Source organism: Thalassophryne amazonica, chromosome 13, assembly GCF_902500255.1.
Source record: "Thalassophryne amazonica chromosome 13, fThaAma1.1, whole genome shotgun sequence".
NCBI classification, from domain to species: Eukaryota; Metazoa; Chordata; class Actinopteri; order Batrachoidiformes; family Batrachoididae; genus Thalassophryne; species Thalassophryne amazonica.
In genome coordinates, this window is record NC_047115.1 from 25,297,257 (window position 1) to 25,324,930 (window position 27,674).

At 43.4% G+C, this 27,674-nt stretch overlaps 1 protein-coding gene across 1 annotated transcript in view; it reads left to right on the forward strand.

The window, feature by feature from the left end:
• The window catches only part of actn2b (actinin, alpha 2b), a 52,328-nt gene extending 25,750 nt beyond the window's left edge, over positions 1-26,578 (forward strand). Inside the window, exons 12-21 of the mRNA XM_034185038.1 lie at positions 3-153; positions 4,826-4,934; positions 14,640-14,780; positions 14,976-15,158; positions 15,283-15,417; positions 24,166-24,345; positions 24,442-24,588; positions 25,542-25,607; positions 25,704-25,862; positions 26,074-26,578. Coding sequence (XP_034040929.1) covers positions 3-153; positions 4,826-4,934; positions 14,640-14,780; positions 14,976-15,158; positions 15,283-15,417; positions 24,166-24,345; positions 24,442-24,588; positions 25,542-25,607; positions 25,704-25,862; positions 26,074-26,232 — 1,430 coding nt within the window. The 3' untranslated portion in view covers positions 26,233-26,578. The remainder of the gene's footprint in view (positions 1-2; positions 154-4,825; positions 4,935-14,639; positions 14,781-14,975; positions 15,159-15,282; positions 15,418-24,165; positions 24,346-24,441; positions 24,589-25,541; positions 25,608-25,703; positions 25,863-26,073) is intronic.
• Positions 26,579-27,674: the final 1,096 nt, after the last annotated feature.

Sequence of the window (27,674 nt, forward strand, 5' to 3'; positions counted from 1 at the left end):
AGGTAAAGAACTGATCCTCTCTGGGAAGGACTACGAAACAGCCACCCTCTTCGAAATCCGAGCAATGCTTCGAAAACATGAAGCCTTTGAGAGTGATTTGGCGGCACATCAGGACAGGGTGGAGCAGATTGCTGCAATTGCACAGGAACTAAAGTATGCCATTCCTATAGCAGATCAGGAATAATAAACCAACCTAACAAAGTCAGCTCATGGTGCAGAAGGTTAAAAGCATATTATTTTGATGGCATGATGAACTAAAACTATAATAAAGACTCAAGCTTGCAGCATGTTCTTGCCAGAAGCTGCATTATAAATGAAATCCTTGTAGCTATAAAGAGCCAAACCATCAGTGTTACATTGTGTTGTGATGTGCTCATTGTCGACATGACACGCTTCCATATTTAGTGTAATAATGTACAGTTGATTGCAAATCCCATTCTTCTTAACAGGAACATTTATTTTGCTCAATCAGTTTTCACATTTACAAAATACACTCAACAAAAATATAAACGCAACACTTTTGGTTTTGCTCCCATTTTGTATGAGATGAACTCAAAGATCTAAAACCTTTTCCACATACACAATATTACCATTTCCCTCAAATATTGTTCACAAACCAGTCTAAATCTGTGATAGTGAGCACTTCTCCTTTGCTGAGATAATCCATCCCACCTCACAGGTGTGCCATATCAAGATGCTGATTAGACACCATGATTAGTGCACAGGTGTGCCTTAGACTGCCCACAATCAAAGGCCACTCTGAAAGGTGCAGTTTTGTTTTATTGGGGGGGGGGGGGGGGATACCAGTCAGTATCTGGTGTGACCACCATTTGCCTCATGCAGTGCAGCACATCTCCTTCGCATAGAGTTGATCAGGTTGTCAATTGTGGCCTGTGGAATGTTGGTCCACTCCTCTTCAATGGCTGTGCGAAGTTGCTGGATATTGGCAGGAACTGGTACACGCTGTTGTATACGCCGGTCCAGAGCATCCCAAACATGCTCAATGGGTGACATGTCCGGTGAGTATGCCGGCCATGCAAGAACTGGGACATTTTCAGCTTCCAAGAATTGTGTACAGATCCTTGCAACATGGGGCCGTGCATTATCCTGCTGCAACATGAGGTGATGTTCTTGGATGTATGGCACAACAATGGGCCTCAGGATCTCGTCACGGTATCTCTGTGCATTCAAAATGCCATCAATAAAATGCACCTGTGTTCTTCGTCCATAACAGACGCCAGCCCATACCATAACCCCACCGCCACCATGGGCCACTCGATCCACAACATTGACATCAGAAAACCGCTCACCCACACGACGCCACACACGCTGTCTGCCATCTGCCCTGGACGGTGTGAACCGGGATTCATCCGTGAAGAGAACATCTCTCCAACGTGCCAAACGCCAGCGAATGTGAACATTTGCCCACTCAAGTCGGTTACGACGACGAACTGGAGTCAGGTCGAGACCCCGATGAGGACGACGAGCATACAGATGAGCTTCCGTGAGACGGTTTCTGACAGTTTGTGCAGAAATTCTTTGGTTATGCAAACCGATTGTTTCAGCAGCTGTCCGAGTGGCTGGTCTCAGACAATCTTGGAGGTGAACATGCTGGATGTGAAGGTCCTGGGCTGGTGCGTATGTGGAAAAAGTTTTAGATCTTTGAGTTCATCTCATACAAAATGGGAGCAAAACCAAAAGTGTTGCGTTTATATTTTTGTTGAGTGTACAAAAGCGCCCTTCTGGATCAGCAAAATTAGTTAGCTTCACAAGCCAGCCAATGCAGATGTTGTTATAGTGCATCCAGAAAGTATTCACAGTGGGTATTCACATTTTGTTATGTTACAGCTTTATTCCAAAATGGAGTAAATTCATTTTTTTCTCAGAATTCTACACACAACACCCCATAATGACAACATGGAAAAAGCTTTTTTATTTTTGCAAATGTATGTATATAAAAAAACTACGAAATCACACGTACATAAGTATTCACAACCTTGAATACAAAATTGAGCTCAGGTGCATCCTGTTTCCACTTGAGATGTTTCTTTATAACAAAATGTGGAAAAAGTGAAGTGCTGTGAATATTCTCCGGATGCAGCGTATGTCCTCTGGCATGTGACAATGTTTGATTCAATGAATGCGATTTGAAAGTTGTAATTTCCAACTGAAAACCATCATCCTATCTTTACTTTTTTACTTGTTTACTTTTTTCTGTTTAAAGGCAAAACGTGACGAAGGGAATTATAAGAAAGTTTGTGCAGACATAAGGCATCCAGACCATTGCATCTGTATGAGACATCTGACCAAATTCTTTTTCAATATCTAATCCAGTTCTTGAGATATCGTTATGCATTTTAGACAACAGTCTCAAATTGGACTGTGACCTTTGACCCATTACATTGAAATCTGGCCTATATCCAAAGAGGACAATTCACAGAAGAAGATATCACAGCAGACACAAGGCAATGATCTTCAGTTTGGTCTTGACCTTGACATTGCATGTGTTATGAGATGATGGTCCACAGAGTTTATCCTTTAAGTGTCATTGAATTAGCTCTTTGTGTTTTGAAGACATCTCCACAGTCAGTAGACAATGACCTCTGATTAACCCTTGATGTTTGACTCATGACCTTGACATGATCTATGTTGCAAGAGGAACCTTTAGTGAGTTTCTCCACCAAGTTTGACTGAAAATGGATGTCATTTTCAGAGTGCTCTTCTAGTTGTAATGTTTCATCACATTCACATTAGCATCATTGTGATTGATCTGTCCATCAGTCAATCAATCAAATTGTGACAAACGTGGTACTTTGGCTCATAATCATAGGGGAACCACTTTTGGTGCTATTCACTGGTTCATTCATTTTCTGCTGCTAATCCAGGTCTGGGTCACAGTAGCAGTCGACCAAACACCTCATCCTGTCTGTCATGTCTTATCAGAGCAAAGTAACAGTGAAAAACCCGTGGCACATTTTCAGTCAGCAGCCAGTAATGACCAGCTGTCCCTCATTGGCGTCTCAATTTGGGATTGGACACAGGACATTTCATTTTTAAGCAGTACCCAGAGACCAAAGAACAGAGTTTCAGGCTAGAAGCAGAAATGGCACCTTGGTTTTATTTAAGGTTTGTAGTGCTAGTAAATGATTTTGCTTCTTTTGTTGTTGGTTTATTTTGCTTAGGGCTTTAACTGACATGCTTTCTTCTGCAGTCAGTTGCTCTCACTTGTACGTTTAAGATGGAGTGTTTATTGCACTCTTCTTATAAAAGGTAGGATGATAAATCACTGAGATTATAAATGTACTACGCTGAAAGCAGCCCAAAAACAAAAGTCATTGTGATGTACGTTTGTGGATCTTAAAACCTACTGGTAATATTTTTCTCTATGCATGAATCAGCCTGATCCTTATGAGGGTTGTCTCACCAACCACAAGACACATGGTGTCCACTTTAGCTTGATATATGGTCCATCTTATCATCCTTCAGACGTGAACCACCCTGCTGTGCCATTTGATCCAGTCACAAGGGAAGTGAATTCTATCCCTCAATTTGATCTTATCAAGGGAGTCGTAGTGTAGCAATTACTTATAATCATGGAAGTGGGGAGAGGGAAACTGAAGACCAGGTTTTAATGCCAGTACATCCCTCATGGTATGCCTCAATCAAAGTTAGCACACTTCCAAACTCCAAAGAAGGTCCTGTGCAGCACATTGCTCAAATGTGGAAAACTGGTTCCACATTTTCTTGACTGCTCAGGTTCTAGATGACAAACACACAGGTAGACAACTGATATATCCCCAACTCTCAAAAGTAACCATCAATCTGCCACAGCCAGGTGAACTGTAGGCATCCCCTTTGCCTTTTCCAGCTGGTGGGGTCCCAAACACTGAGGGGAACGTGTCAGAGGTGGGACAAATTCACCATCAAGTCACTCTGAAGTCACCAATCTGCAAGCCTCAAGTCAGGTCTGAAGTCAGCTTGAAAACAATTGGTGGTTATTATGACTTGAGACTTGACTTGGGATTTGCTGATTCATGACTTGAGAGTGACTTCATGGTGACTTCGTCCCACCTCTGGAACGTGCCACATAGCTAAAATCTTGGTGCTCACGTTCACTCACATTGCAAGTGGGTCTTCCTCAGTAACTGTTCCTTCAGAGTCATTCCAGCGGTATCTAAATATCCTTGGACAAGACCTAGTATCAGTGACATCCAGTTGTTGCACAAGGTCACTGGTTAACGTCACAAGTCTCACAGCCATATAATAAGACAAGAAGCACCAGGACCCTAAAGACTTGGACCTTCTTTGGACTTTCTTCAAATACTGGCATCACCAAAAATTTCTGTCCACTGACCTTATGACTCCATAAGCTCTTCCCAGGCATCAAAGCCTGAGGACCCAGAGGTATGAAGGCATGAAAGTATTCTCAGTGATCCCAACTTCCTATTTGATGCATCTGAACATTTTTCCTCAAATTGATTGGAAATGTCTGTTTTGACTTTTGACCCTGACAAAATGATCTCTTGTGAAATTTAAGTAACAGGTCATGAACAGTTTGTTCCATTGCAGAGATAAATAAAACAGGATGAATCACTTTTAAATCTCTAGCTTTCAGTTTATGTTGACACAATGCAGAAAGGAAATGCTTTTTATTAGATTGGGAATAATCTGACACCAAAGTCAACACTGCATAATGAGTCTAAAAATCTATTTTGGTTGGTTTGCAACCACATCATGGAAAATAAATAACTTTGGCTTTGAATTTCATAATTGCTCTTTACATTTTTCCACATCTTTCCATCTCTTTGCGATCTTATTTTTCCAGTGAGTTGGATTACCACGATGTGGCTGGTGTGAACCTGCGCTGCCAGGCCATTTGTGACTTGTGGGACAAACTCGGAACCATGACTCAGAAGAGGAGAGAGGCACTGGAGGTGAAGGACACCATCCAAGACTGGTTATTAAAAATAGAATTCACCCAGACACTTGAATTTCTGTTCATTTTTAGGAGTTTTACCTTAATTTTATAGATTTGTCCAGTTTGGATAAGTAAAGGCTCCACAAGAGGGTGCTCTAGTTCCATTCTGACCACACTGTCAGTGCAGAATGAAGGCGCCTTGAAGGCCGAGTGAATCAAAAAGTCACTGGAAGCACATTTAGAACTCCGTTATTGACATTTCAGAAGTGATTCCTGTCACGGATATGACGGTTAAAAGGAAGGGTGAACGTGATAAAGAGAAAGTCCCGTCCTCAGTGACTGGCTGGAAGCCCACGACGCACTTCTCTCTGAACTTTGCAGGCTGTTCTAAACCTGCAAATGTGTGAGAGTCCGGGAAAAGGGCCAAGGATTAGTACTGCATGAATGACAAGGACAGGGGTCTGTTTTCTGTCCCTTTCTCACTCCCTGGCTTTAGACGGTGGGTGGGTGGGAGCTGCAATTTGTCAGGGACACCCAAAAAAGAAGGGGTTTAATGTAAACCAAACAATGTGATGCACCCTCAGATAAGTTATGAAACAGGTGAAGTTGGGGTCCTTGTTTTTTTTTTTGGAGGCGGGGGGGTGGAGATTGCGGTCACTGGCCACTCTATTAGGTACACTTGTTTAACTGTACTGCAAAAACTCAATGCATTTTTGTATGTAGGCCTGGTCAAAAGGATCTACCAAACTTCAAATTAAGCATATAAATAGGGAGCAAAGGTCATTTAATCCTCTGGGGTCTTGATTTTTACTTTAACTTCAGTAGGTAATTGCATAAAGTATAATACCCATGCATTGCATATAAAAAGTTCAGGAAAATCTCAGCTTCCTGACTCTGAGACATATATTTGTCAAAAACACTGTGAAAAAGATATAATTTGGCTCTAATGCTGAACTATAAAAAGTGTTTTTAGAATTTCTTCAAATCTTAAGTGAATACACATTGTTATTCATGTGGACAATCTGTTTGGTGTTAGAAATGGGTTTACCAAAGTCTTTAGGTCATGTAGTGCAATATATGAAAAAGATTTTAAAACAATGTAAAATAAAGAAAAAGAAATATGTGCAGTGGGTCTGTAATCAACTTTTCTGCAGCGCGGCTTTGCTTTGAACCTTGAACCAATCGAAGCAGTGCTTCGATCATTGCTTCGTTGATTAATTTTTTTCTTTCACTTTCCCCCGCTAAAACCCTAAACAGCATACGTCTGTGAGTATTATTTACCTTTTTTATGTTAAACCGACCTGTTATGGTCTTCTGAAACAGTTGATAGATTATTTTATAACTTAAAAACGGGACCGATGCTAACACATTAGCATGTCTATGGCATTTTCAATGTTAAACTTAGCATTAAGCAGTTGCAGCTGTCGTTTGTTGTAAGAATCAAATGTATTACAAATTGTAATATTTTTTAAATTTATTTTTGTTTATATATTAATAATAATAGCAAGCACAACAATAATAGTAATAATAACTAATCTAATGATTATATACATTTTTAGAGAAAGAGACAAAAAGAACCTGAATAAAAACACAACAGAAAATGTAAACAGAAAATGAAAATGCCAACATATCTCTGCTCATAAAACCAACTAACAATGAACATACATAAATAAATAAATACATACATACATACAGAAATAAATAAGTATTTGCTGTGAACACCTAGTGACTCTTACACCTCCATTTCATCCCTGTCTTATTTAAGTTTAATTTAACCATATTTTCAGTGTGTTCATTTCTTCAGTGATTTCCTCCAGAACTATCTGCCAAGCCAGAAAACTGCTGCATCCTAGTACGAGCAGAATACTACTGGAATGAATTTGAATAAGGAAAGTTGTGTTTTTTTTCTCACCTATGCTGCACTCACTGCAGTTTATTGCCTGGAATAGTCCCAGATTGCATTTCAGAGCTTCTAGAATATTCGTGCAGGTGGTGTTGGGGGGTAATTTTGGGTTTCAACTTTTTTTGTTTTTCACCACTTTCATCCCTGAATATGTGAACTCATGAGTCACTTTTGTGCGGATTAAAGTCACTAACTGGGACTCCTCCGTTCTGTTCACACAGCTCCAAACGCTGCGTGGCTCTCTGACGAGTCAAGTTAGAACGATAGAATCCAGTCAGAATTAATAACTTCAAAGCGAAACACCATTTTGTTTATTTTTATTTATGTCCAGAGATCAAGGATACAGTGATCAATTTCATATTTATTTACTTTAAGACTTAATGAAATACATATAAAACCTGTAACGCCTACTTTTAGTACAAAATTCACAAGATGTATCAATAAGGGAATCTATAAGGAATCGGATCGATAAGCAGAATCAATAATGGCATCGATATCGATAATTATCAGTGTCATGACTCATGACACTGATAATTAGTGTCCTCAGTTCCCAAACGCTTACTGAGTGTTGTTAGAAGGGAAGGTGATGTAACACAGTGGTAAACATACCACTGTCCCAGCTTTTTTGAAACATGTTGCAGGCATCCATTTCAAAATGAGCAAATATTTGCACAAAAACAATAAAGTTTATCAGTTTGAACATTAAATATCTTATCTTTGTGGTGTATTCAGTTGAATATAGGTTGAAGAGGATTTGTAAATCATTGTATTCTGTTTTTATTTCCATTTCACACAACGTCCCAACTTCATTGGAATTGGGGTTGTACAACTGAGAATTTGTAGTTTCAGGTAGTGGTGGAATAAAATCTCTGTAACGCTCCATGCCAGGGTATTCATGTACCTCAGAGGATTAGGAACTTTGAACATGACATGGATGTCGCGGCCAGACAGGTTGGTTTGAGTATTTCACAAACTGCTGATCTACATCTTTCACAGAAACTACCTCCAGCATTTAATGAGAACAGTCCATTGAGCAGTGGGTTTGTGTGTGAAAGTCCTTTCTTGATGGCAGAGGTCAGAAAAGAATGGCCAGACTGGTTTCAACTGATAGAAAGATATTAGTAACTACTGAGGCAACCATGGTCTGCAGAAGAGCATCTCTGAACCTATGTTAAACCTTGAAACAGCCGGGCTACAGCAGTGGAAGACTACACCAGGTGTCACTTCTGTCAGCTAAGAACAGGAAGCTACGGCCACAGTAGGCACGTGCACCCTAAAATCAAGCGATGGAGGATGGAAAAAATGTCTTGTCTGATAAGTATTGATTTCAGCTGCAACAAGCATGTATCAACAATTCAGACAACTGTTGGTGGTACAATGCTGTGACAACTCTGTGATGCTATTATGTCAATATAGAGCATAATGTGTGAGCACCTTCTTGAATCTACTGTGCATCAGAGAGATTTAAGGCATTTCTGAAGGCAAAATGGCTACCTCAGTGGACAATAATTGGGCTACCAATATGTAGACCTGGGTTCGATTCCTGGTCATGCTCTCTGTCTAAGTCCTTGGACAAGACATTTGCATTGTCTCAGTCTACCCAGCTGTAAATGGGTATCAGCATTGGTTGATGAAGTAAACTATGAGGGACTGGTGTCCAATCCTCTTCACATTAAGGAAACCAATCCAATCCAATCCACTTTATTTATAAAGCACATTTAAACAGACCAGAGTCTCCAAAGTGCTGCACAACAAAAGCATAGACACGGAAAATAACAATAATAACAATAAAATAGATAAGATAAAATAACACATAAATAGATAAAACCATGATAAAAAAATAAATTTCAATAAAATAAAAATAAAATAAGACACAAGGACCGTACAACTCACATGGTGTTAAAAGCCAAGGAATAAAAATGGGCCTTAAGACGGGACTTAAAACACTCCACAGTGGGAGTAGATCGGACATGTAGGGCAGAGCGTTCCAGAGTCTGGGACCAACCACGGAGAAGGCTCTGTCCCCTCGAGTTTTAAGTCTCATCCTAGGCACCATGAGCTGGGACTGGCCCTCGGACCTCAGAGCTCGTGCTGGAGTGTAGACCTGGAGGCAGTTGATGATATATTGTGGGGCCAGTCCATTCAGAGCTTTAAAAACAAACAAAAGTATCTTAAAATCAATTCTGAAACGTACAGGGAGCCAGTGCAGAGAAGCCAAAATTGGGGTAATATGCTCACGCTTTCTGGCCCCTGTTAAAAGTCGAGCCACTGAATTCTGGACTAACTGCAGTCGGGAAAGTGCGTTATGGCTAATCCCCGAATAAAGTGCATTGCAGTAGTCTAAACGAGAAGAAATAAAAGCGTGCATGACTTGTTCAAACAATTTAAAAGGGATAAAAGGTTTCACTTTTGATAAAAGACGAAGGTAAAAAAAACTCAATTTTAAAACCGCGTTAACCTGTTTATCAAATTTAAGATCGCTGTCTATGGTGACACCAAGGCTGGTGACTTTGGGACGCACAAAACTTTGGAGAGGTCCCAAGTCAAATCAGGAATTGCCAAACAGAATTATCTCAGTCTTTCCCTCGTTAAGTTTTAAATAATTCTGTGCTAACCAAGCCTTGACATCACCGAGACAGTCGAGAAGGGGTGTCAGGGGGCAGTGGTTATTCTTGACAATCGGCATGTAAATTTGGCAGTCATCAGCATAAAAATGGTATGACATGCCATGTTTTCTAAATATCTCCCCGAGTGGGAGGAGATACAGAGCAAAAAGAATTGGGCCTAAGATAGAACCCTGGGGGACACCGCACTGCAGGGGAGCAGAAGAGGAGCAGGAGTCCCCCAGCCTCACAGAGAAGGACCTCCCACTCAAGTAAGACTCAAACCACTTCAAAGCAATCCCCCTGACACCCACACAGGTTTCCAAGCGAGTTAAGAGAGTTGCATGGTCCACTGTGTCAAAAGCAGCAGTCAGGTCTAAAAGCACTAAAATAGCAGAGCTTCACGCATCAGCTATTAAAAACAGATCATTAAAAACCTTAAGAAGTGCAGACTCTGTACTGTGAAACGTTTTGTAACCCGACTGAAATGGGTCTAAAATGCCATGTGCATCTAAAAACGGCTGAAATTGAGCAAGCACGCATTTCTCCAAGATCTTGGAAACCAAAGGAAGCTTAGAAATGGGCCAATAATTTGCTAAAGTCACAGGATCAAGACCAGGCTTCTTAATCAGAGGCTCAACAACAGCATTTTTACAAAAAGTGGGGACAGTGCCAGAGACCAGACTACTGTTTATTACCTCGCTCACAAAGGTGCCAATGGTACCCCAAACCTCTTTAAAAAAGCGAGGAGGAACTGGGTCTGTAGGACTAGTAGAGGCTTTGAGTTTACTTACAATCCCAGTAAGAACAGCAAGTGGCACAGGCTCAAACTGGCTAAATGCTGCCGTACATGCGTTAGCCCCTGGGCCACAAGGTGAAGAGGGCGAAATATTGGTCCTTATCGCAGCAACCAATCATTAAAAAAGGAGAGAAATCTCTCACAGGTTTCATTGGTTGTTTACAATGCAGTGGAAGGATTAGGATTAAAAATAGAGTTTACAGTTTTAAAAAGAACACGGGGTTTGTTAACACTGTTGGCGATTAAGTCAGATAAATATTTTATTTTCTCTGCTTTAACCACACATTGATAGTTCCTCCAGCTATCTTTAAGAACCTGGTAAAAAACCTCCAGGTGGTTCTTTTTCCACCTCCGCTCTGCCCTCCGACACTCACGCCGAGCTGCACGCGTAGTGTCATTTAGCCAGGGCTCCTGCCTGGACTTTGGGCGCATGATTTTAAGAGGAGCTATGCTGTCCAGCACATCAGAGCAGGTGGAAACAAAAGAGTTCATCAGGTGCTCCGTGTTCATGTTTATAGATGGACACGGGTTTAAAAGACTACACGCTGCAGCGGTAAAAAGAGAGCTAAAGTCAGCCGCTGTGGTAGCCTTAATAGCACGGCTATGACGCAAAGCTGGCAGCTGCTCTCCAAAAGTTAAAAACACGTCAAACATGACAGGGCAATGGTCAGAGAACACAGCATCCTCAACAATAACATGGCCAACCGAAAAGCCATGCGACAACACCAGGTCCAATGTGTGTCCGTGTATCTGCGTTGAGCCAGTGACATGTTGTGTTAGATTAAAAACTTCACGAGTCTCTGGCCATCGGCACGGACTGACAACATACATGCACATTCAAACATATACACATACAAACCAGGAATAAGGACAAGCAACAATGGGACTCCAGGCCTGTATAGGACTTAAATTTCTTCTCTGAAGGCAAATGGGGAAGGGGCGGGTGGGGGTGGGGACCAACATGACACTAACAAGGTGTATATGAAAACAATGATTCCTAGTTATGACAAGTGTCTCAAGCATCCCGCTGGTTTGTCATAAGGGATCTCAAGAGTTTCAGAATGTTAATAAATCAAGAGTTTCAGAATGTTAATAAATCACAACATTGAATGAATGAATGAATGAAAACTGTTTATTTCGAACATTTGATACAACAACAATTACAAGATAGATCAGTAAAGACAACAACAAAAAAGTTCCTACTGTGTACCCAACATGTCCGAAAAGGGGTAGGGTGAAGCATCAGCTTATTTATCCCTACCCCTTCTTCCCCACAACCAGTAATACCCTTTGCCACATATACACATAGATTCCTACACACCTAAACCGATATCAATATATACACACATATACATATATACATATATATACACATATATATACACAAACATAAATATACACCTACACATACCTACTTACATACAAAATACTATATATTTACAAGCCGAAGCAAAAAACAAAAACACCCTAACCCTCATTACCCTTCCTCCTCCCTATACCTAGAAAAAAACATATTTTTGTACCGCTGTTTGAACTGGTTCATGCTTGGACATTGCTTGAGCCCCACTCCCAATCTGTTCCACATCCTCACCCCACAGACAGAAATACAGAAACCTTTTAATGTTGTTTGTGCCCACTGATGCTTTAAATTAAATTTCCCCCTCAGACTGTAATCCCCTGATCTGTTAAAAAACATATTTTAATATTTGCTGGAAGTAAATTGTTATTGCTTTATACACAATTTGTACTGTTTGAAAATGAACCAAGTCTGTGAATTTTAAGAATTGGATTGTAAAAATAGTGGATTTGTATGATCTCTATAGCCAGTATTATGAATAATTGTTATAGCTCTTTTCTGCATTACTGATAGTGATTGTGTTGTACCTTTATAAGTATTACCCCATACCTCTGCACAGTACTGTAAATATGGTAAAACCAGTGAGCAGTAAAGAATGCGGAGTGAGTTGTGGTCCAGAATATGTTTCGCTTTGTTTAGAACTGAAATGCTTCTTGACAGTTTACTTTGTATATGTTTTATATGAGTCTTCCAGTTTATCTTATCATCTATTATCACCCCCAGAAACTTATTTTCATGTACCCTTTCAATATCTACCCCCTCGACTTGTAACTGAACCTGTATGTCTGTATTACAATAGCCAAATAACATGTATTTTGTTTTACTTAAGTTTAATGATAATTTGTTTCTGTCAAACCATATTTTCAATTTTCCCATTTCTATACTGATCCTCCTCAGTAACTCCTGCAAATCCCCCCCTGAACAAAAAATGCTTGTGTCATCTGCAAATAATACTAATTTTAATATTTTGGAAACATTGACAATATCATTTATATAAATTAGAAACAGTTTTGGACCCAATACTGACCCCTGTGGGACGCCACAAGCATTGTCCAAGCATGATGACGTATATTCCCCCAACTTCACAAACTGTTTTCTGTTACTTAAGTAGCTTCTCACCCAGTGCAACACCAACCCCCTAATCCCATACTGTTCAAGTTTATTGATTAATATGTCATGATTGATTGTATCAAAAGCCTTTTTAAGGTCTATAAATATTCCAACTGAATGTAATTTGTGGTCTATGGCGTTTGTAATCTCCTCAAGTGATTCTATTAATGCAAGTGATGTTGAACTATGTGCTCTGAATCCATATTGACTATCAGTAAGTAATTTATGTTTATTTATGAATTTGTCTAATCTATTATTGAATAACTTTTCTAATAATTTGGAAAATTGTGGAAGCAAAGAAACAGGTCTATAATTTGTGAAGTGGTGTCTATCCCCAGTCTTATACAGCGGCACAACCTTAGCTATTTTCATTTGATTGGGAAATTTACCGGTTTGAAATGATAAGTTACAGATGTATGTTAATGGTTCTACAATCCATTCAATGACCTGTTTTACCACCACCATATCAATTTCATTTAAATCGGTAGATGTTTTATATTTACAATTATTCACAATGTCTATAATTTCTTTTCCATCCACTGCTGTGAGGAACATTGAACAGGGATTTCTTTCTGAGATTATTATCCCAATCCTCAGGTTGGGAATCTGGAATTTTTTCTGCCAAGCTTGGTCCAATATTTACAAAAAAATTATTAAAACCGTTGACTACCTCATCCTTATTTTCCTTCTTGACATTATTATCAATGAAATACTGAGGGTAACTCTGTTTTTTATTACCATTTTTGATAATGCTATTTAATATATCCCATATTCCTTTAATATTGTTTTTGTTATTATATAATATGTTACTATAATATTCCTTCCTACATACCCGTATAATATTAGTTAATCTATTTTTGTATTTCTTATATCTATTTTCTGCCTCTTTAGTCTTTAGTTTTATGAATTCTCTATACAGTGTATTTTTCTTATTACATGCATTTCGTAACCCTTTTGTCATCCATGGTCGAGCTTGGATTTTTTGTTTTCTGTAGTCTTGTTTAATTGGACAATTTTTATCATATAATGATGTAAATATTTGTAAAAAGGTTTCATATGCACTATCAACATCACTTTCACTGTATACCTTTTCCCAGTTTTGCTCCTGTAAATCCTTCTATAGTGTGTTCATGTTTTCCTCTGTCCGCACTCGCCTGTATTTTATTTTCTCCTCTGGCTGATTCCGCCGATGGTTTCTATTATAAACGATGAAAACTGGTAGATGATCACTAATGTCATTGATTAATAATCCACTCACAGTGTTATTCTCAATATCATTGCTGAATATATTATCAATTAAGGTGGCACTATGGGATGTAATTCTGCTTGGCCTGGTGATTTTTGGATATAAACTCATACTGTACATTATACTGATAAATTCATCTGTTATTTTATGCTTATTTGGATTGAGCAGATCAATATTTAAGTCACCACAAATGAACACAGTTTTTTGATTAGTTTTTGAGAACATTTTTCCCATACAGTCAGTGAATGTTTCAATACAAGATCCTGGTGCTCTATATATACAGCTGATTAATACATTTTTGCTTTTTTCTTCACATATTTCAATAGTTATACATTATAATAAGTTATCAATCACAGTTGTCATATTTTCTACTATTTTATAATCCATGTTCTTATCCACATACACAGCCACTCCTCCTCCACTCTTATTCTTTCTGTTTACACAATTAAATTCATATCCATCCAGTTCAAAATCCATTCCTTTATCTTCATTGATCCATGTTTCTGATATAGCAATTATGTTAAATATTTTTTTAAACTGACTTAAATATTCTTTAATGTTGTTAAAGTTTGCATATAGACTTCTGCTGTTGAAATGGATTATTGATAATTTGTTATCCGTTCTAATGATCCGATTAAACTGTTCATCTGTATAATAGCAACAACTGTCATTCTTCACATTCTATAATTTTTGCTTTTCCCAGAGGACAGAGAAGCTTTTGGAGACTATTGATCAGTTGTTCTTAGAGTTTGCCAAGAGGTCAGCACCTTTCAACAACTGGATGGAAGGAGCTATGGAGGACCTGCAGGACATGTTCATGGTGCATACTATTGAAGAAGTCCAGGTAGGTTAAGTCACAGTACTGAGGGTACTTTTCTGTGATTCTTTTGCATTTGTCAGACTTCGGGTAAAACAATCCTCCTCATATTTTATCACAGTGATTCAGGTTTTACAGAGGCATTTTTTACTCTAATGGACTATATATTCTTATATTACACCCATATAATGTTCTGACATAATTCAAATTTCAACTTTCAAGAGCCTAATTGCGGCTCATGAGCAGTTCAAAGGTACTCTACCTGAGGCGGACGCAGAGAGACAGGCCATATTGGGTATCCATAGCGAGGTGCAGAAAATTGCCCAGAGCTACAGTATCAGGGCCAGCATTGTCAACCCATACAGCACAATCACAACGGAGGAGCTCCTCAACAAATGGGATAAGGTAACTACTGCTTTTTAAATCCTCAGTGCCCGCTTGGGATCTCATTCTCATAGTTTAGTTGAGGAGGATGTAACTATGATTTTTTGGTTAAAATGAGCGGTTAAGGAGTATCTGTATTTTCCAGGTGAAGAAGCTGGTTCCTCAGAGAGACAGTGCCCTCCAGGAGGAGGTGGCAAGGCAACATGCCCATGAAAGGCTGAGGAGGCAATTTGCAGCCCAGGCTAATCTCATTGGGCCCTGGATACAGGCCAAGATGGAGGTTAGACATGATGACTACACATAAAATTAGTTGTCTCTGTCTAATCCAATGAAGCCCGAGATTGGTAAGGTAATTGCATCCAAAAATACACTGTACAGGAGAGTAGTACAGTAATAGCAGACTTTCTGGTGATGATAACAAAATAAACCTAACCTAGACGTCTGTGCTCAAGCTCACAAATTGATAGCTGACCCCCCACACACACACACACACACCCCACCCCCATCTCTATCATAGTAGTTGCTTGCATGGTTGATATATTGATGGGAGGAAATCCTTTGTGAAAAAGAAAGAGACCCGCACAGCCAGTCAGCTCCCAAGCAAACCTTTAATGGAGCACCAAAAAAATGTGACGTTTCGGGCCTCGCCATTCCTCAGACAATCAATCAAAGAATCAACTTTTTTCTTATATAGCGCCAAATCACAACAAACAGTTGCCCCAAGGCGCTCCATATTGCAAGGCAAGGCCATACAATAACCATGAAAAACCCCAACGGTCAAAACGACCCCCTATGAGCAAGCACTTGGCCACAGTGGGAAGGAAAAACTCCCTTTTAACAGGAAGAAACCTCCAGCAGAACCAGGCTCAGGGAGGGGCAGTCTTCTGCTGAGACTGGTTGGGGCTGAGGGAAAGAACCAGGAAAAAGACATGCCGAGAAGGGGGGCAGAGATCGATCACTAATGATTAAATGCAGAGTGATGCATACGGAGCAAAAAAAGAAATAAACAGTGCATCATGGGAACCCCCCCACACTCTACGTCTAAAGCAACATAACCAAGGGATGGTCCAGGGTCACCCGATCCAGCCCTAACTATAAGCCTTAGCGAAAAGGAAAGTTTTAAGCCTAATCTTAAAAGTAGAGAGGGTATCTGTCTCCCTGATCTGAATTGGGAGCTGGTTCCACAGGAGAGGAGCCTGAAAGCTGAAGGCTCTGCCTCCCATTCTACTCTTACAAACCCTAGGAACTACAAGTAAGCCCGCAGTCTGAGAGCGAAGCGCTCTAATGGGGTAATATGGTACTACGAGGTCCCTAAGATAGGATGGGACCTGATTATTCAAAACCTTATAAGTAAGAAGAAGAATTTTAAATTCTATTCTAGAATTAACAGGAAGCCAATGAAGAGAGGCCAACACGGGTGAGATATGCTCTCTCCTGCTAGTCCCCGTCAGTACTCTAGCTGCAGCATTCTGAACCAACTGAAGGCTTTTTAGGGAACTTTTAGGACAACCTGATAATAATGAATTACAATAGTCCAGCCTAGAGGAAATAAATGCATGAATTAGTTTTCAGCATCACTCTGAGACAAGACCTTTCTGATTTTAGAGATATTGCGTAAATGCAAAAAGGCAGTCCTACATATTTGTTTAATATGCGCTTTGAATGACATATCCTGATCGAAAATAACTCCAAGATTTCTCACAGTATTACTAGAGATCAGGGAAATGCCATCCAGAGTAACGATCTGGTTAGACACCATGCTTCTAAGATTTGTGGGGCCAAGTACAATAACTTCAGTTTTATCTGAGTTTAAAAGCAGGAAATTAGAGGTCATCCATGTCTTTATGTCTGTAAGACAATCCTGCAGTTTAGCTAATTGGTGTGTATCCTCTGGCTTCATGGATAGATAAAGCTGGGTATCATCTGCGTAACAATGAAAATTTAAGCAATACCGTCTAATAATACTGCCCAAGGGAAGCATGTATAAAGTGAATAAAATTGGTCCTAGCACAGAACCTTGTGGAACTCCATAATTAACTTTAGTCTGTGAAGAAGATTCCCCATTTACATGAACAAACTGTAATCTATTAGACAAATATGATTCAAACCACCGCAGCGCAGTGCCTTTAATACCTATGACACCAAACCTTTAATGCAGCACCTTTTGGTGCTGCATTAAAGGTTTGCTTTGGAGCTGACTGGCTGTGCGGGTCTCTTTCTTTTTTGCTTTTGATGCTATTTTTTGACCCTGCACACCAATACATTTTGTGATGTGCGTGTCATTTCATGATTTTCTGAGGAAATCCTTTGTGGCAAAATACGTCAACTAACAAACTATTCAATCCATGTACATGTAATTGACAATTAAGATGTATTAAAACAACATCATTCCGGTTACCTTCCCTTGAAGACTTCAGGCTGGAATTATTTTCTTTCATTTACATCTTGACATGGTGTGCTACCACTCTGAGATTTCAATGAAATCCATAACAATGATTTAGGAGGACTTGTATTATTGAAGTCAACATCATATGATGCATTGATTAAACAAAATTCCATTTATTTTCCCTTGAAGATATCAGAGTGGACTTATTTTCCTTCATGCACATCTTCATATGGTATGGTACAATTGAGTGAATTTTCGTTGAAATCCTGCAAATGGTACAGAAAGAGTGCAAAAATCATATGATGCATCAATAAATGCAAAATTTCAATTAATTACTGTTGTGTGGGCCGCTGAAGAGGAGGTACTGCTGGCCCACCACCACTAGAGGGGCGCCCTGCCTGGAGTGCGGGCTCCAGGCACCGGAGGGCGCTGCCGCCTTACAGGAGCAGCCAGGATGACAGCTGTCACCCATCACCGGAGACAGCTGATCCCAATCACTACGGAGGTATATCAGCAGGACGGCATCTCCACCTCATTTGCCGAGATATCGTTTCTACCAGAGAGGTAACGTATCAAAGCAAATAGAGTGCATCTTTTGGATTGAGCTAGTTTTTTGGATTACTGTTCCAACGAGAGGTGGAGGTACCTTTCCTGCTGTTCGGAGTCCTGGGTGCATACGCGCCCCCATCTAACTGTTCTTTGCTCCTCGCCAGCAGTACCAGGTCCGACACGCGGAGGCAGTGGCCACCTGGGAGTTCGGGACTTGGCGGCTCCAGTATTCCCGGGGTCCTGTGGCGGAGGAAGCCGTGTGGTTCCGGTCTTACCTTGGAGAGGCATCTCCTATCTTCGAGCCTGCCCACACGACACTTTTGTGAATTGACTGTTGTCCATTGCTGTGATTGGTTGTATTCGTTGTGCACATTCACAACAGTAAAGCGTTGTTATTTTTGACTTACTCCATTGTCCGTTCATTTGCGCCCCCTGTTGTGGGTCCGTGTTCCTACACTTTCCCAACAGGATATCTCGGCCAGCGTCATGGATCCCGAGGGGCGTCAACCGGCTGTTGAACGGCCAATGGAAGAACAGGACGCGCAGGCGTCCGCGGGAGGGGTAATCGGTGAGTTGCAGCGGATCCTCACCGCTTTCACGACTCGATTGGATTTCATGACCGAGCAGAACGTCCTCCTGAACCGCAGGGTGGAGGCTCTCGCCGCGCAGGTGGAAGCGCGCCCTCCGGGCGCCGCTGCGACTCTCCCTCCCGTAGATCCTGTGCGTAACGTTGACGTTCCACTGGTTGTTCAACGACCTCTCCCTCCTTCCCCGGAAGCATACATAAGCCCTCCAGAGCCGTACGGAGGCTGTGTGGAGACGTGCGCGGATTTTCTGATGCAGTGTTCGCTCGTCTTCGCACAGCGTCCCGTTAGGTACGCGACCGATGCTAGTAAAGTAGCTTATGTCATAAACCTGCTTCGCAGTGAGGCACGCGCTTGGGCTACAGCGCTCTGGGAGCAGAATTCACGGCTCCTTCTGACATACGATGGGTTTGTGAGGGGGCTCAGAACCGTGTTCGATCACCCTAATAGAGGAGAAAACCGCTTCAACCGTGCTACTGTCAATGAGACAGGGGCGCCGGAGCGCAGCTGTTTATGCAGTCGACTTCCGCATCGCGGCTGCGAGATCCGGCTGGAATAACGCTGCCCTCCGCGCCGCCTTTGTAAACGGACTGTCTTTGGTTCTCAAGGAGCACCTGGTGGCTAAGCACGAACCGCGGGATTTAGACGGGCTTATCGATCTTGTCATACGGTTGGACAACCAGTTAGAAGAACGTCGGCGGGAACGAGACGAAGGGCGTGGCCGGGCACGCGCCGTCCCTCTCCCTTCCGGTTCCGACCGCGCTCCGCCTTCCCCACGCTCCACGGCCCCTGCGCTCTGTGGGGCCACAGCTCCCCCTACTGACGAAGCTATGGACACGAGTAGGGCAACATTTAGGGCACCAGCTGCACAGAGGAGACGGGCCCATGGAGCTTGTTTTGTTTGTGGTGCACTAGAGCACCATGTGAGAGACTGCCCCGAACGGTTACAACACCAACGCCCGCCCCTAGAGACTGGGCTAGGGGTGGGCCGAGACATTCACGTGGGACACACCCACATTGCTACACGACTCCCAGTCACGATCCTGTATGAGGATTTAACCCTGAAGGCCCCAGCACTGGTGGACACGGGCTCTGAGGGGAATCTGTTGGACTGCAGATGGGCCAGGGAGATAGGGCTCCCTCTGGTGGCGCTTACCTCGCCTGTGCAGGTTCGAGCACTAGATGGCTCCCTGCTCCCTCCGATCACACATAAGACACCACCTGTAACGCTGGTGGTGTCAGGAAACCACCGGGAGGTGATCGAGTTTTTGTGACTCAGGCCACTTCCCGTGTGGTTTTAGGCTTTCCCTGGATGTTGAAGCACAATCCCCGGATTGATTGGCCGTCCGGGGTAGTGGTTCAGTGGAGCGAGGCCTGCCATCGGGTGTGTCTAGGTTCCTCGGTTCCCTCCCGGCTCCCAAGCTAAGGAGGAGGTCAGAGTCCCGCCCATCTGGGGACGGTGCCGGTGGAGTACCACGACCTTGTCGACGTGTTCAGCAAGGATCTGGCGCTCACACTCCCCCCCCACCGTCCGTACGATTGTGCCATCGATTTGGTTCCAGGCAGTGGGTTCCCGTCCAGTAGACTGTACAACCTCTCACGGCCCTGAGCGCGAATCATGGAGACCTACATCCGGGACTCGTTAGCTGCCGGGTTGATCCGAAATTCCACCTCCCCGATGGGCGCAGGTTTCTTTTTCGGGGGTAAAAAGATGGCGGACTTCGTCCATGCATCGATTATAGGGGGCTGAACGAAATCACGGTTCGCAACCGATACCCGTTACCCCCTGTTGGATTCGGTGTTCACGCCCCTGCATGGAGCCAAGATTTTTACCAAGCTTGATCTTAGAAACGCGTATCATCTGGTTCGGATCCGGAAGGGAGACGAGTGGAAGACGGCATTCAACACCCCCTTAGGTCACTTTGAGTACCTGGTCATGCCGTTCGGGCCTCACAAACGCCCCCGCGACGTTCCAAGCCTTGGTTAACGACGTATTGCGGGACTTCCTGCACCGGTTCGTCTTCGTATATCTAGACGATATACTCATCTTTTCTCCGGATCCTGAGACTCATGTCCGGCATGTACGTCAGGTCCTGCAGCGGTTGTTAGAGAACCGGCTGTTTGTGAAGGGCGAGAAGTGTGAGTTCCACCGCACTTCTTTGTCCTTCCTGGGGTTCATCATCTCCTCCAACTCCGTCGCTCCTGATCCGGCCAAGGTTGCGGCGGTGAGAGACTGGCCCCAACCAACAAGCCGTAGGAAGTTGCAACAGTTCCTAGGCTTTGCTAATTTCTACAGGAGGTTCATTAAGGGCTACAGTCAGGTAGTTAGCCCCCTGACAGCCCTGACCTCACCAAAAGTTCCCTTCACCTGGTCGGATCGGTGCGATGCCGCGTTAAGGAGTTGAAAAACGGCGCTTCTCGTCTGCACCCGTTCTGGTGCAGCCCGATCCTAGTCGCCAGTTAGTGGTTGAAGTGGACGCCTCGGACTCAGGGATAGGAGCCGTGCTGTCCCAGAGCGGGAAGACCGATAAGGTCCTTCACCCGTATGCCTATTTTTCCCGCAGGTTGACCCCAGCTGAACGGAACTTTGACGTCGGCAATCGAGAGCTCCTTGCGGTGAAAGAGGCTCTTGAGGAGTGGAGACATCTGTTGGAGGGAACGTCCGTGCCATTCACGGTTTTCACTGACCACCGGAACCTGGAGTATATCAGGACCGCCAAGCGACTGAACCCCAGGCAAGCCCGCTGGTCACTGTTCTTCGGCCGTTTTGACTTCCGGATCACCTACCGTCCCGGGACCAAAAACCAAAGATCGGATGCCTTGTCCCGGGTACACGAAGATGAGGTCAAAACGGAGCCGTCGGATCCCGCAGAACCCATCATCCCGGAGTCCGCTATCGTGGCCGCCCTCACCTGGGACGTGGAGAAAACCGTCCGGGAGGCCCTGACACGAGACCCGGACCCCGGAACCGGACCGAAGAACAAACTCTATGTCCCACCAGAAGCCAGGGCTGCAGTTCTGGACTTCTGTCTCGGTTCTAAGCTCTCCTGTCACCCTGGGGTGCGAAGAACCGTGGCAGTCGTCCGGCAGCACTTCTGGTGGGCGTCCCTTGAGGCCGACGTCCGGGGTTACATCCAGGCCTGTACCACCTGTGCCAGGGGCAAGGCGGATCACCGTAAGACACCGGGATTGCTACAGCCGCTGCCCGTGCCTCATCGCCCCTGGTCCCACATCGGCCTGGATTTTGTCACGGGTCTCCCGCCGTCCCAGGGAAACACCGTCGTCCTCACGATAGTGGACCGATTCTCCAAGGCGGCCCACTTCGTGGCCCTCCCGAAGCTCCCAACGGCCCAGGAGACAGCGACCTCCTAGTCCACCACGTCGTCCGTCTGCATGGGATACCATCAGACATCGTCTCCGATCGCGGTCCCCAGTTCTCCTCGCAGGTTTGGAGGAGCTTTTGCCGGGAACTGGGGGCCACGGTCAGTCTCTCGTCCGGGTACCACCCCCAGACCAACGGACAAGCAGAACGGGCAAACCAGGAGATGGAGCAAACCTTGCGCTGTGTGACAGCCGCGCACCCGACGGCCTGGAGTACCCACCTGGCCTGGATCGAGTACGCGCACAACAGTCAAGTGTCGTCCGCCACCGGCCTCTCCCCCTTTGAGGTGTGTTTGGGGTATCAACCCCCGTTGTTTCCGGTGGTTGAGGGAGAGGTCGGTGTGCCCTCGGTCCAGGCCCACCTACGGAAGTGCCGTCGGGTGTGGCGTGCCGCCCGTTCTGCTTTGTTGAAGGCCCGGACGAGGGCGAAGAACCATGCAGACCGGCGGCGGGCCCCGGCTCCCACGTATCGTCCAGGGCAGGAGGTCTGGTTGTCCACCAAAGACATTCCCCTTCAAGTGGACTCCCCGAAACTGCAAGAACAATACATCGGCCCCTACAAAATACTCAAGGTCATCAATCCCGCCGCAGTGAGGCTCCGGCTTCCGGCCTCACTGCGGATTCACCCGGTATTCCATGTGTCAAGGATTAAACCCCATCACACCTCACCCCTCTGCACTCCGGGTCCGGCGCCACCTCCTGCCCGGATCATCGACGGAGAGTTGGCTTGGACCGTGCGCCGGCTCCTCGACGTCCGACGAATGGGCCGGGGTTTTCAGTATCTGGTGGACTGGGAGGGGTACGGCCCCGAAGAACGCTCCTGGGTGAAGAAGGGCTTCATCCTGGACCCGGCCCTCCTGGCCGACTTCTACCGTCGCCACCCTGACAAACCCGGTCGTGCGCCAGGAGGCGCCCGTTGAGGGGGGGGTCCTGTTGTGTGGGCCGCTGAAGAGGAGGTACTGCTGGCCCACCACCACTAGAGGGCGCCCTGCCTGGAGTGCGGGCTCCAGGCACCGGAGGGCGCTGCCGCCTTACAGGAGCAGCCAGGATGACAGCTGTCACCCATCACCGGAGACAGCTGATCCCAATCACTACGGAGGTATATCAGCAGGACGGCATCTCCACCTCATTTGCCGAGATATCGTTTCTACCAGAGAGGTAACGTATCAAAGCAAATAGAGTGCATCTTTGGATTGAGCTAGTTTTTTGGATTACTGTTCCAACGAGAGGTGGAGGTACCTTTCCTGCTGTTCGGAGTCCTGGGTGCATACGCGCCCCCATCTAACTGTTCTTTGCTCCTCGCCAGCAGTACCAGGTCCGACACGCGGAGGCAGTGGCCACCTGGGAGTTCGGGACTTGGCGGCTCCAGTATTCCCGGGGTCCTGTGGCGGAGGAAGCCGTGTGGTTCCGGTCTTACCTTGGAGAGGCGTCTCCTATCTTCGAGCCTGCCCACACGACACTTTTGTGAATTGACTGTTGTCCATTGCTGTGATTGGTTGTATTCGTTGTGCACATTCACAACAGTAAAGCGTTGTTATTTTGACTTACTCCATTGTCCGTTCATTTGCGCCCCCTGTTGTGGGTCCGTGTTCCTACACTTTCCCAACAATTACCCCTGGAAGATGTTGGACCAGAATTATTTTCCTTCATGTATAGCTTCATATAGTGGAATTCCATTTCATATGGAGTTCATACTTTATATGGCGGAATTCCATGCCAGTTTCATTACAACCCAGCAAACAGTTTAAGACTGGCATGTATTATATAATATCAATATCTTATGATGTGTAAATTAAACACAAAATTCCAGTTATCTATCCTCATAGATGTAGGACCAGAATTATTTTGCTTCATGCAGCTCTTGATACAGTGTGCTGCCATTGTGTAAGTTTCATTAAAACCCACCAAACAGTTTAGAAAGAGTTGCACCTACAATATTTATAATATAATGCATCAGTTAAACACAGTTCCAGTGATCTGCCTTCAGTAGTGCTGGAAAATAATTATTTTCCTCCATGCACATGCACAATGCTATATTTGCACATAGCACATAGCACGTATTACCAAAACCATCCAGCCTTCAGTCCAGAATCTGTCTCGGTGACTCTCGCATTTCCTGTCTTAAAAGGAAATTGGACGCTGCTCCCTGGAGATAGGGGGTGCTCTGGAGGACCAGATGACCCAGCTAAAGCAGTGTGAGCATGTCATAGTCGCTTACAAGCCCAACATCGATAAACTGGAGGGAGACCACCAGCTCATCCAAGAATCGCTGGTGTTTGATAATAAACACACCAACTACACTATGGAGGTAAGTGATAATTAGCTCAAACACTAAAACAGATGTTCAGTTGTTAAATATCCTGTGTGTATTTTACTGCTTATTCCTGTGTCACTGCATTACCAGCACATCCGTGTTGGGTGGGAGCTGCTCCTCACAACCATCGCCCGAACCATCAATGAGATCGAGACCCAGATCCTGACCCGGGATGCAAAGGGCATCAGCCAGCAGCAGATGAATGAATTCAGATCCTCGTTCAACCACTTTGACCGGGTATATCTCTCCCTTCATTCCTTTCAGTGACTCCAGCAGTTGTAGAACTACCTAATCAGATCACTTAGTATTTCCTGTACGTATGAGGTCACATTCGTGTCGTCCCCACAGAGTCACTGTATGTAAGCCATCGAGTCCTTACCAGACGTGGGGACACTTTTGAGCAGGTGACCATATGTTTGACCCAAAGTAACTCCTGATGGAGAGAGAATATTAATATTAAACATTTCTCCTTTGAGCTTTAAAAGACACCAGGAAAGTCCATTAGGAAAACTGGCTCCACTTTTACCCATGAATATCAAGTCATATTTAGTTTTAGTCTTATCCACTTTTAAGGCCAATAGTAGTAGTTTTGACATAGGTTTAATGTTGGATTACTGATCTAGTTGTAGATTTAGATTCTTTTTAAAATACTTTTCAATAGAAAGTATAGACTGTGATACACAAACATGCTTATGCAAGGTTTTGTCAAACAGGACTAGTAGTCAATAATTTGGACATAAGAGATTGAGTTGCAAGTTATGAAACGTGTTTCTTAGTGCTTGCTTGTATGACTACACTAAATTTTTACAATAGGTTTGATGCTACAGTTCTTATTCAAATCATTCAGTCTCAAATACTCTTTCATTAAAAAATTATGTTATTTAAAGTGAAACCAAATCCCTACAACATGTTTTAATAAAATAGAAAACAGTAGATAATTGGCTTCAGAACGGTTAAATTATCTTATATACAATTACTTGTCGTGTTGAATTTACACAAGTCAGGGAGGATGCAAGGATATTTCCACATTACCAGGAATAGGTTAACTACAGGTTTGTAATGCTACATTCTACTTTGTTCCTGATCCTCTGTAACAGATTTTGTAGGATCTTTGTTTTATTTTTTAAAGGCTTCCTTAATTTCTTGTTGCTGTCACTTTTATGCCTGGTATGGTGAACCTCCAACTGCAGAAGAAGAATGGCGCAATGGAGACAGACGATTTCAGAGCTTGCCTCATCTCCATGGGTTATGATTTGGTATGGTGTTCTGAATGTGGTTGGATTATTGAGACAGTTTTAGAAAAACATATGTTTTGCTGTGTTTTAATGCACATTATGTTTTTTTATGCTCAGGGAGAAGTGGAGTTTGCCCGTATAATGATGTTGGTGGACCCCAATGGTACTGGTATTGTGTCCTTCCAGTCGTTCATTGACTTTATGACCAGAGAGACTGCTGATACAGACACTGCAGAGCAGGTCGTGGCATCTTTCCGGATCCTGGCATCTGACAAAGTATGTGTCCATACATGTGTTAGTTCAGTTTACGTGGGTAGATATTCTTAGCCAATGTTAATCTACTCTATCCCTGTCATTATTATAAGTATTTGCTATGGCAAGTTGAGTGATGACCTACAGCTCAGTTCATGATCTTAAAATGGACAAAGGGGGGGTATTAGCAGGAATGTTTTGGAGGTTTTCCTAAAGCTCACTTTCTGTTCTACAGCCTTACATTCTCGTGGAAGAGCTGAGGAGGGAGCTCCCTGCTGAGCAGGCTGAATACTGCATCATGAGGATGCCACCTTACACTGGCCGTGGCGCGCCACCAGGGGCACTTGACTACACTGCCTTCTCCACCGCCCTCTACGGAGAAAGCGACCTTTAACCTAGCTAGATAACCTTTCATCTGCTGATTGTCATCCCCCATGCATCCATTTCTTGATAAATTTAAAGAGGTCATATTAAAAGCCATTTTCAACTAGAATGGCACTCTGTCAGCACATACCTCTGCCAACAAACTAAATCTCACCTGTTCTTAGATTTTAGGACTCCATATATCTCTGTGTTTTTAATTAATTTTTTTAAATTTACCTTTGCAAGTTTTTGCCTGTCTCTGCTGTTCATCTGTTTTTTGGTTGGTTCATTAGTGGAATTATGCAAACTGGACTGGATCAGTTTAAGGGTGCAAATGCAGCAGTTTTTACTTTTTACTTTTGCTTAGTTAAAAAAAATCTGATCTGCAGCTAAAAAAAAGTGGATAAAAACTGGTTTGCTTGTGGCCCATACCCCACTCTTCCACCAAGTTTAAAGAAAATCAGTTTTTAGTTTTTGCATGATCTAGCCAAAAAAACAACCAACCAGCCAACAAATGCAGCAATTTACACTTTTCACTTTTTCTTAGTTAAAAAAAAAGTGATCCGTAGCTTAAAGAAAGTGGATAAAAAAAGTGGTTTGCTTGTGGCCCATACCCCACTATTCCACCAAGTTAAAAAAAAAAAAAGTTTTTAGTTTTTGCATGATCCGGCCAAAAAACAACCAACCAACCAACAAATGGACACGGGTGGAACAAAAAAAACATCCTTGGTGGAGGTAACAAGCTAGTATATAAGACAGTTGTCTTAAAAACAGATACCCCAAAGAATGACATAAAGAAGCCTTAACATAAAGATCCAGATTTCAGTCAGATTTCAAGAATTTACTTTTTGTATTTGTTGCTTTAAATGGAAGGGAGCTGTTGCTAGTCACACCCATTTTCTTTAGGGAAACAGTTCCTGATCACCCAGCTTCTCTGTCTGGTGCCATTCTCTAAAAGGTGGGTCTGGATGGAAGCATTATTATCAGCTGTGAGAAAGCGGTGACCAAACCATAGATTTCTTAATTTTACCATTAGGCCCTGATTGGCTGAGGGCTCCTACATCATCATCACAATCTCATTGTCGCACAAACATGGTAAAGTTGGAGCAGAAAGCAAGATTTCATCACTAAGTACCATTTAAGAAAAAAACAACTTGAACATTTACAGCTTTTGTTGAAGCTTTTGTCATGCAACAACTGTTTACAGTAGATTGCAGCGCCCTTTGATGCTGTTTCTGACTCCTGTGGAGTCTGAAACAGATTGGGGGATGAGTGTAATATAACGGCTTAGGGTTTTAGGTTTCAGGTTTACTCAGACCAAGGAGTTTTCTACATGCTGAAGATGAAGCCTTAACCACATTTAATAGTAAAAGGTGGATAAAAATACATCTTGTTTAATATGACCCCTTTAAAAGTTCTTTATCCAGAACAGGAATAAATATGGATATATGCTTGTGACAATAGCAATTTTGT